Source organism: Triticum aestivum, chromosome 1B (assembly GCF_018294505.1).
Source record: "Triticum aestivum cultivar Chinese Spring chromosome 1B, IWGSC CS RefSeq v2.1, whole genome shotgun sequence".
In the NCBI taxonomy this organism is placed as follows: Eukaryota; Viridiplantae; Streptophyta; class Magnoliopsida; order Poales; family Poaceae; genus Triticum; species Triticum aestivum.
In genome coordinates, this window is record NC_057795.1 from 107402676 (window position 1) to 107413595 (window position 10920).

A 10920-nucleotide genomic window follows, 5' to 3' on the forward strand; every position below is an offset into this window, starting at 1 on the left:
TTATCAACTTTACATCTTTTGGCATCTACACTATGAACATGTGTAATATTACGCTCGAGATTCATTAAGAATAAACCATTGACCATCGGAGCATGACCATAAAACATATCTCTCATATAAATCGAACAACCATTATTCTCAGACTTAAATGAGTAGCCATCTCGTATTAAACGAGATCCAGATACAATGTTCATGCTCAAACTTGGCACTAAATAACAATTATTAAGGTTCAAAACTAATCCCGTAGGTAAATGTAGAGGCAGCGTGCCGACGGCGATCACATCGACTCTGGAACCATTCCCGACGCGCATCGTCACCTCGTCCTTCGCCAGTCTCCGTTTATTCCGCAGCTCCTGCTGTGAGTTACAAATATGAGCAACGGCACCGGTATCAAATACCCAGGAGTTACTACGAGTACTGGTAAGGTACACATCAATCACATGTATATCAAATATACCTTTGGTGTTGCCGGCCTTCTTATCCGCTAAGTATTTGGGGCAGTTCCGCTTCCAGTGACCCTTCCCCTTGCAATAAAAGCACTCAGTCTCAGGCTTGGGTCCATTCTTTGACTTCTTCCCGGTAACTGGCTTACCAGGCGCGGCAACCTCCTTGCCGTCCTTCTTGAAGTTCTTCTTACCCTTGCCCTTCTTGAACTTAGTGGTCTTATTGACCATCAACACTTGATGTTCTTTCTTGATTTCAGCCTCTGCTGACTTCAGCATCGAGAACACTTCAGGAATGGTCTTTTCCATCCCCTGCATGTTGTAGTTCATCACAAAGCTCTTGTAGCTTGGTGGGAGCGACTGGAGGATTCTGTCAATGACCGCCTCATCTGGGAGGTTAATGTTCAGCTGGGTCATACGGTTGTGCAACCCAGACATCTTCAGGATGTGCTCACTGACAGAACTGTTTTCCTCCATCTTACAACTGTAGAACTTGTCGGAGACATCATATCTCTCGACCCGGGCATGAGCTTGAAAAACTAGTTTCAGCTCTTCGAACATCTCATATGCTCCGTGGTGCTCAAAACGCTTTTGGAGCCCCGGTTCTAAGCTGTAAAGCATGCCGCACTGAACGAGGGAGTAATCATCAGCACGAGACTGCCAAGCATTCATAATGTCTTGGTTCTCTGGGACGGGAGCGTCACCTAGCGGTCCTTCTAGGACATATTGTTTCCTGGCAGCTATGAGGATGATCCTCAGGTTCCGGACCCAGTCCGTATAGTTGCTGCCATCATCTTTCAGCTTGGTTTTCTCTAGGAACGCGTTGAAGTTCATGTTGACATTAGCGTTGGCCATTGATCTACAAGACATATTTGCAAAGGTTTTAGACTAAGTTCATGATAATAAGTTCTAATCAAATTATGAACTCCCACTCAGATTAGACATCCCTTAGTCATCTAAGTGTTACACGATCCGAGTCGACTAGGCCGTGTCCGATCATCACGTGAGACGGACTAGTCATCGTCGGTGAACATTCTCATGTTGATCGTATCTTCCATACGACTCGTGTTCGACCTTTCGGTCTCCGTGTTCCGAGGCCATGTCTGCACATGCTAGGCTCGTCAAGTTAACCCTAAGTGTTTTCGCTGTGTAAAACTGTCTTACACCCGTTGTATGTGAACGTAAGAATCCATCACACCCGATCATCACGTGGTGCTTAGAAGCGACGAACTGTAGCAACGGTGCACAGTTAGGGGAGAACACTTCTTGAAATTTTTGTAAGGGATCATCTTATTTACTACCGTCGTCCTAAGTAAACAAGATGCATAAACATAATAAACATCACATGCAATTATATAGTTGTGACATGATATGGCCAATATCATATAGCTCCATTGATCTTCATCTTCGGGGCTCCATGATCATCTTGTCACCGGCTTGACACCATGATCTCCATCATCATGATCTCCATCATCGTGTCTTCATGAAGTTGTCACGCCAACGACTACTTCTACTTCTATGACTAACGTTTAGCAATAAAGTAAAGTAGTTTACATGGCGTTATTCAATGACACGCAGGTCATACAAAAAATAAAGACAACTCCTATGGCTCCTGCCGGTTGTCATACTCATCGACATGCAAGTCGTGAATCCTATTACAAAGAACATGATCTCATACATCACAATTCATCATTCATCACAACTTCTGGCCATATCACATCACATGATCAATCGCTGCAAAAACAAGTTAGACGTCCTCTAATTGTTGTTGCATCTTTTACGTGGCTGCAATTGGGTTCTAGCAAGAACGTTTTCTTACCTACGAATCACCACAACGTGATTTTGTCAACTTCTATTTACCCTTCATAAGGGCCCTGTTCATCGATTCCGCTCCAACTAAAGTGGGAGAGACAGACACCCGCCAGCCACCTTATGCAACTAGTGCATGTCAGTCGGTGGAACCGGTCTCACGTAAGCGTACGTGTAAGGTTGGTCCGGGCCGCTTCATCCCACAATACCGCTGAAGCAAGAAAAGACTAGTAGAGGCAAGTAAGATGACAAAATCCACGCCCACAACAAAATTGTGTTCTACTCGTGCAAAGAGAACTACGCATAGACCTAGCTCATGATGCCACTGTTGGGGAACGTTGCAGAAAATTAAAATTTTTCCTACGGTTTCACCAAGATCCATCTATGAGTTCATCTAAGCAACGAGTCAAGGGAGAGAGTTTGCATCTACATACCACTTGTAGATCGCGTGCGGAAGCTTGCCAAGGGTGATGATGGAGTCGTACTCGACGTGATTCGAATCACCGATGACCAAGTGCTGAACGGACAGCACCTCCGCGTTCAACACACGTACGGGACGGGAGACGTCTCCTCCTTCTTGATCCAGCAAGGGGGAAGGAGAGGTTGAGGAAGACAGCTCCACCGGCAGCACGACGGCGTGGTGATGGTGGAGAGGCAGTACTCCGACAGGGCTTCGCCAAGCACACAACGGAGGAGGAGAGGTGTTGGGGAGGGGAGGGCTGCGCCTTGGAGGGTGGTCCGGCTGCCCTCCCCTCACCCCTCTATTTATAGGGGGAAGGGAGAAGGGGGCCGGCCCCTCTAGAACCCATCTAGGGGGGGTGCGGCGGCCAAGGGGAGAGGGGGAGAGGGTGGCTTGCCCCCCAAGCCAAGGGGGCGCCCCCTCTAGGGTTCCCCCCTCAACCCTAGGCGCAAGGGCCCAAGGGAGGGGGTGCGCCCAGCCCACCAGGGGCTGGCTCCCTGCCCCACGCAGCCCATGTGGCCCCCGGGAGGGGTGGCCCCTCCCGGTGGACCCCCGGAACCCTTCCGGTGGCCCCGGTACAATACCGGTATGACCCCGAAACTTCCCGGTGTCCGTTTGACAACTTCCCATATATAAATCTTTACCTCCGGACCCTTCCGGAGCTCCTCGTGACGTCCGGGATCCCATCCGGGACTCCGAACAACATTCGGTAGTCACATACTAGTCTTCCTAATAACCCTAGCGTCACCGAACCTTAAGTGTGTAGACCCTACGGGTTCGGGAGACATGCAGACATGACCGAGACGCTCTCAGGTCAATAACCAACAGCGGGATCTGGATACCCATGATGGCTCCCACATGCTCCTCGATGTTGTCATCGGATGAACCACGATGTCGAGGATTCGATCAAACCCTGTATACAATTCCCTTTGTCAATCGGTACGTTACTTGCCCGAGACTCGATCGTCGGTATCCCAATACCTTGTTCAGTCTCGTTACCGGCAAGTCACTTTACTCGTACCGTAATGCATGATCCCGTGTCCAACACCTTGGTCACATTGAGCTCATTATGATGATGCATTACCGAGTGGGCCCAGAGATACCTCTCCGTCATACGGAGTGACAAATCCCAGTCTCGATCCGTGTCAACCCAACAGATACTTTCGGAGATACCTGTAATGCACCTTTATAGTCACCCAGTTACGTTGTGACGTTTGATACACCCAAGGCACTCTTACGGTATCCGGGAGTTACACGATCTCATGGTCGAAGGAAGAGATACTTGACATTGGCAAAGCTCTAGCAAAACGAACTACACGATCTTTTATGCTATGCTTAGGATTGGGTCTTGTCCATCACATCATTCTCCTAATGATGTGATCCCGTTATCAACGACATCCAATGTCCATAGTCAGGAAACCATGACTATCTGTTGATCACAACGAGCTAGTCAACTAGAGGCTCACTAGGGACATATTGTGGTCTAAGTATTCAGACGTGTATTACGATTTCCGGATAATACAGTTATAGCATGAATAAAAGACAATTATCATGAACAATGAAATATAATAATACTTTTATTATTGCCTCTAGGGCATATTTCCAACAAATACCAATGCTGGCAAAGTGGCTCTAATCAATTCTTGCTTATCCTCTCTCCCGTTGTTCCTTATGGGCTTTTACCGTCTCACGGATGGTGTGCATGCTGGCTTCGACAAACATAGGGGTGGCTTTTATTGGAATTCTGCAGATAACAAAAGGAAGTATAGGTTGGTTAAGTGGCAACTTATGTGCAAGCCTAAAAACCTTGGGGGTTAGGCATTATTAATACTCGGGTGATGAATATTTGTCTGCTCATTAAGTGGTGGTGGAAAATTATGACGGTTGGGGCCGATGTGTTGTGGATTTCGATTCTTAAGGCTAAATATTTTCCTAACTCCAACCCTATGTTTGCCCCTGCGCGGCGTGGTTCGCAGTTTTGGAAAGCCCTTGTTAAAGTTCGGCCGATTTTTTTGGAGCACGTTAAGTTTTGTGTGGGTGGTGGGTCTGCTGTCCGTTTTTGGTTAGATTGGTGGTCCGGGGATGCTCCCCTGGCTGTTAGCTTTCCGGTTCTGTTCTCTTATTGCCCCAATCCGCAAATCTCCATCACGGAGGTGGCTGCTAATAATTGGGACTTGGCTTTTCGTCGGGCCCTGTCTCCTGAAGAGTTGGAAGAATGGCAAAGTCTTTCTGCCCTCTTCCCTGTGCTCTCGGAGGAGGCTGACTCTGTGGTTTGGCCACTTACGGCCTCTGGGCTATTCTCGGTCAAATCGTTGTATTCTAGACTCATTGGTGGTACTACTTTGGCTCGCTTCTCTTGTATTTGGAAATCTAAGGTCCCTCCTAAGATTAAGATTTTCCTCTGGCAAGCATTCCGAGGTCGCCTTCCTTCTGCTGATCAGATCAAAAAGCGCAATGGGCCGGGCTCGGAATTCTGTAACTTGTGTGGGGCTTTGGAAAACTCTAATCACATCTTTTTCAACTGTGTTCTTGCCAAATTAGTTTGGTCTTGCGTAAGATCATGGCTTCGGGTCTCCTGGGATCCCTCCTCTTTCGCAGACACTAGAACCCTAGCCAAATCTCTGGTAGGGGTCACCAAGAGGGTATTCTGGGTTGGCTTGGGAGCCTTATGTTGGGCTCTTTGGACCATTAGAAACAAATTTACTATTGATCTTACCTTCCCATCTAAGCCTGCTGACGTTCTTTTCAAATCATGTATATTCTTGCAGCAGTGAAGATTATTGACTAAGGAGCCAGATCGGGACGCCCTGGACCTGCTCATCGCCAAAATTCGGGCTTCAGCCTCTCAGATCTCCGGGACGAATCATGGCGTATAAGCCTGGTGCTGTAGTTTGCGGGATTAGGTCTCCTTCTCTCCCCGGCCTACGTGCCGTGTTTGGCAGCTGCCTGTTTCGTTAGGAATTTGGGCCTATTTAACTTCTCTTTGTGTTTCTGAGACTGTGTGAACCTTGGGTATTCGTGACGCTGCCATGTGGCTTTATTTATAAAGTCGGGCTTTGGCCTTTTCTCTAAAAAAAATACAAGACTGACCTACCAAAATTCATGAAATTTAAATACTAAAAACGTGAAAAGGCATATCTACTAACATGAACTCTTGCCACGTGAAACGTTCACTTGATGCCGTTTTACTAAATTGATTCATCAATTTTCACTGTGTATTCAACGCAACTTCCTTGAGCACGTGAAATTCGCTGTCATGATTGGATGTCGGTTATAGATTCACTTTTTTCAGCATGAACCATAACTTCCTCTCGTTTCTTCCTTACCCAAGGCGGTTACGGCACACTAGTAGAAAACGAGGCTTTATTACCGGTTTATAAGGGTCTTTAGTGCCGGTTCTGCAACCGGCACTAAAGGGTGGAGACTAAAGCCCCCCCCCCCTTTAGTACCGGTTCAGCACGAACCGCCACTAAAGGCCCACCACGTGGTGTGAGCTCGCGTCGTGGTATGGAGGACCTTTAGTACCGGTTGGTAAAACCAACCAGTACTAAAGGTTTTTTTAAAAAAATTGAAAATTTTGGAAAAAAATGATTTTTTTTTTATTTTCAATTTTCTGAATTATTTGATGATTTAGTCTCTAATCACCCATCTTAACTGCTCGAGTGTGGATCACTCATTCCAAATTGTCTAACTTCCCGGTCGGTCACCCATCCTCTCACTACTCCAGCTTGAGCATGCTTAACTTCCGAGTTCTATTCTCCCTCGTTTCCAAGTCTGCACTTGTTGTTTTCCTGACAATAGTAAGATGTCAATCCTATTAACCCTCAGAAGTTTAGCTTGAGCATTAAGTCACATGTTTCACTGTTTGAGTTTGAAACTATTATTCTAAAAAACAATAATTATTTAGTAACACTAATATTTCTTGAATAAGTAGTTTGACCATAGTTTGACCACATTTTGACCAGATTTGACCAAAATTCAAAAAAAAAACTTAGATACTTATTTAGTAACACTAATATTATTGCGTAATTATTTAGTAACACTCTATATTTCTTGAATCAGTTGTTTGACCGGTTTGACAAGATTTAACAAAAATTATAAAAAACATAAATTAGAGCATATCTTTTTTTCCTTTTACAATTTTGTCATTTCAAAAATTGTCCTAAACCATAAACCCGGGACTTAAAACGTCGGAAACTCTATGCTAAACAGTAAAAACTAAGGGTTTAAACCATAAAACCTAACCCTAAACTCTGAAATCTAAACCCTAGCACTAAACGCTAAAAACGTCTAAAAATGTCTAAAACGTCCAAAAACTATTATATATATTTTTCTGAATTAGGATGATTTAGTCTAAAAAACGTCAATCTTTTTGTTCTGCAAATTTTGATATATTATATGTATTTTTCTGAATTAGGATGATTTAGTTATGATTTTTCCAAGTTTGAAAATTGCCATATAGTCCCGGTTTGTGTCTCCAACCGGGACTATAGGTTAGATCTCTTTAGTGCCGGTTCGTGGCACGAACCGGTACTAAAGGTTGGCCCTTTAGTACCGGTTTGTGCCACAAACCAGGACTAAAGGGGCCCGTGGGGCCCCAGCCTGACGCCAGCCTGCCATCACCCCTTTAATATCGGTTCGTGGCACGAACCGGTACTAAAGGTTCAACACGAACCGGCACTAATGCATAGCCGTTTGAACCGGTACTAATGGTACCATTAGTACCGGGCCAAAATCGAACCGGGACTAATGTGTCTCATATAAGGTCCTTTTTCTACTAGTGGCAGACTTTTCACTCCAGGCTTCATTGGTTAGTCTATGGATTCGTCTCCCCTCTGCTTGCCGCTCCGACAGCCGGTGGCGGGGAGGGTAATCCCGATGTCTCAGCTACGGTTAGTAGTTTAGGTTAGGGTTTTTTAGTCCTTCCAGGTGCGGCGCTCGGACAGATGGCGGTGCTTCTTCTTCTTTAAGTTTTTCTTTAGGGTTTTGATTCTCCTTAAGTTTGTTCGATTGGACTTGAAATCTTAAAGTGTGGTAGAAAGAACTACTTGTAGTTTTCTCTACGACACTTTAGAGTCTTTCTATTATATTATCTTTGGATCTACATAGAATATATTAGTAGATTGAAATAGTTAAGTAGTGTAATTCAATTTCTTTTTTCAGTGCATCCACTTAATTTCAATCAGGTCAAAATAAAAAAAATCTAAGATAATTCTTCAAGAAACAATCCATGGAAGGAAAGAAAAATAATACTCTCTCCTTCCCAAAATATAAGGCGCGGTTTGACTTTCCTGGTCTTCGTTGCACAACTTGTTTATAATTTTCATGCATTGTATGTCTATAAAATTAGCATACATACATATGAAATAAAATTCTTTTGCAAGACAAACGATGATGCCATTTATACATGTTCAATCAATATACTTTGATATATATTGGTGGTCCAAATTGTACATCAAAGACCGTAAAAAGTCAATTGTGTCTTATATTTTGGGAAAGAGGGGGTATTAAATAGACTATAGTAAAAAGTTGAAGGAAAAGAAAAATACCAGCAAATCTTTCATGCTTAAATATCCCACGTGAGCATAAAAATTATTCTAAGAATAAGGAAAGAGTATAAAACAAAAGGAAAATGTGTGATACGCCGTGAATAGTTTCGTAGAAGAAAGTCTAAATTTCGGAAGTACAAAAACTTTTTTAACCATTCGTCATTTCTAGTAGAAATCCCAACGGAGCTCCGGCATAGATGTCTTTATATTCGAAAAAAGAATGGACGTCGGTTCACTGGACGAATAAGTAAGTTTACTTTAGCTGGTGTTAGGTGGACGGAAGCAGCTAATAAAGAGCAATGCTCATATAGACACGCGGATATGGTCTTCTAGTTGACTCGGTACCATGCACAACACGCGTAGCCAATTTTTCCCCAACTGCTACATGATGCATGAGTATATAAACACATGTCCAGCCAGCCATCAACGCATCACCACATCCATCTCTAGTTTGTAAAGAATCTGGAGAGCTAGGGCCATCAAACTGATCCATAGTTAGTTGCTTCGAGAATTAGCTCCCAGCCATGAGGTTCTCCACTTTAATGTTTGCGTGGGCTGCGGCGGTGCTGCTCGCCGTGGCCGCCATCTCGGCGGTGGCGGACGCATCGCCTCCGCCGTCCAAGTTTCTGAAGGTCGGGTTCTACAAGCACACGTGCCCGCAGGCCGAGGACATCGTGCGCGATGCCGTCCGCCGCGCCGTCGCCCGGAACCCCGGCTTCGCTCCTGGCCTCATCCGCATGCATTTCCACGACTGCTTCGTCAGGGTAAGCAACCGTTGTAAATATATGCATGCCTCCACGTGTACATGCATGTACCTGATCTGACCGTTGGTTTTGTGTGGTTCAACACGTATAGGGTTGTGACGGCTCTTTGCTGATCAACTCGACGCCGGGGAACATCGCCGAGAAGGACTCGGTGGCGAATAACCCTAGCATGCGTGGCTTCGAGGTCATCGACGACGCCAAGGCAGCCCTAGAGGCGAGCTGCCCGCGCACCGTCTCCTGTGCCGACGTGCTCGCCTTCGCGGCGCGCGACGGGGCATACCTTGCCGGCGGCATCAACTACCGTGTCCCATCTGGCCGCCGTGATGGCCGCATGTCAATTGCCGACGAGGTGCTCAACAACAACGTGCCGCCTCCAACTGATGAGGTCGCGGAGCTCGTGGCCAGCTTCAAGCGCAAGGGACTCTCTGCAGATGACATGGTCACGCTCTCAGGTGCACACACCATCGGTCGCTCTCACTGCTCCTCTTTCACGCAGCGTATCCACAACTTTTCCGGCGAAGTCGGACGGACCGACCCGTCCATTGACAAGTCCTACGCGGCGGAGCTTAGGCGACAATGCCCTCCATCGACGGACAACCCGAGCGACCTCACAACGGTGCCGCTGGACCCGATCACACCCCGGGAGTTCGACAACCAGTACTTCAAGAACGTGCTGGCGCGCAAGGTGCCGCTCACCTCTGACCAAACGCTGCTCACTAGCCCCCAGACCGCCGGCATCGTCGCGTTCCACGCCGCCGTGGAGAAGGCGTGGCGGGCCAAGTTCGCTGCCGCTATGGTCAAGATGGGCAATGTCGAGGTGCTTACTGGTCACGAGGGGGAGATAAGAGAGAAGTGCTTTGCCGTCAACCACCACTAGTCAATCATTCTACAACCATTCCTATGCATAGCTAATATAAATATACATATGCTTGTGTGTACGTCAGTCGAAGTGTACGTATGTTATTTGTGTATGTGATGTCATTTGTAAAGTGATTTTCTTGTTAGTTGTTTGTGTACGTCAAAAAGAATAATACTACATGGAAAAACTATTTGTTGTGTATGGGTAATAATTTTCAAAGTGATTTATTGTTGGTTGTTTGTGTATGTCAAAAAGAGTACATAGTACTATACATCAGAAATAATAATTGTTTTCCCGGCAAAGAAAAAGAATAATTGTTTCGTATGGGTATGGGTGAGATTAGTTTTTGGGTTTATTTACATAGCTAAAAGTGTCACCCACAAAGAAAAAGAATAAAAGTGCCTAATGCTCCATTTTTTTGTGTTGAGAATTAGTCTTCGATAAGAACATCAATTTTGTGTTGGGATTAGTTTTTTGGTTTATTTACATAGCTAGAAGTTTGACCCCAAAAAAGAGAGTAAAAGTAGCTAATGCTCCAAAAAAATTGAGGGTTAGTTCTTGGATAAGAACATTGATTTTTAAGAGGAGGAGGAGGGGGGGGGGGGGGGGGCGCTAGGCAAACCAAAATAGTTAGCTAGCTATTTGCAATGTGGGGGGGGGGGGGGGGTTCTATTTACCGCCCTGGTCGATGGATATCGATAAAAACCCGCACACCCCCACCCCTTAGCGTACGCATGCTACAAAGGCCGACCCATTCCAGGGTATTTTCTATGTCTTTTTCCAGCCGTTCTTGAGAAGGTTCGAGAACCTTCCCAGGACCTTTTCTGTGTTTCTTTTTACCAACCTTTTATTCCATTTCCCTTTCCTTTTTCGTATTTTTAAAAAATTTCATTTCATGAGCATTTTAATGTGTAAACTTTTTGGTTTTTTTTCTATTTTCTCTTTCCTTTTTCATTTCCACATTTTCAAATTCGGGAATAATTATCAAAAATTGCAAAAATAAGTTCTAGAATATTTTTTATTTTTATGAACATTT

General features: G+C 45.2%; 1 protein-coding gene across 1 annotated transcript; it reads left to right on the forward strand.

The window, feature by feature from the left end:
- The first annotated feature begins 8706 nt into the window (after positions 1-8706).
- On the forward strand, positions 8707-10029 carry LOC123087681 (peroxidase 5). The gene is made up of 2 exons (XM_044509737.1): positions 8707-9025; positions 9117-10029. Exons 1-2 carry the CDS (start codon positions 8786-8788, stop codon positions 9900-9902), a joined length of 1026 nt encoding a protein of 341 aa, XP_044365672.1. The 5' UTR covers positions 8707-8785; the 3' UTR covers positions 9903-10029.
- The last annotated feature ends 891 nt before the right edge of the window (positions 10030-10920 follow it).

Bases quoted from the DNA above. Each gene is read 5' to 3' on its own strand.
- LOC123087681 (XM_044509737.1), top strand. From the start codon at position 8,786: ATGAGGTTCTCCACTTTAATGTTTGCGTGGGCTGCGGCGGTGCTGCTC. The intron at 9,026-9,116 runs GTAAGCAACCGT...CAACACGTATAG, and splicing joins TCCACGACTGCTTCGTCAGG to GGTTGTGACGGCTCTTTGCT.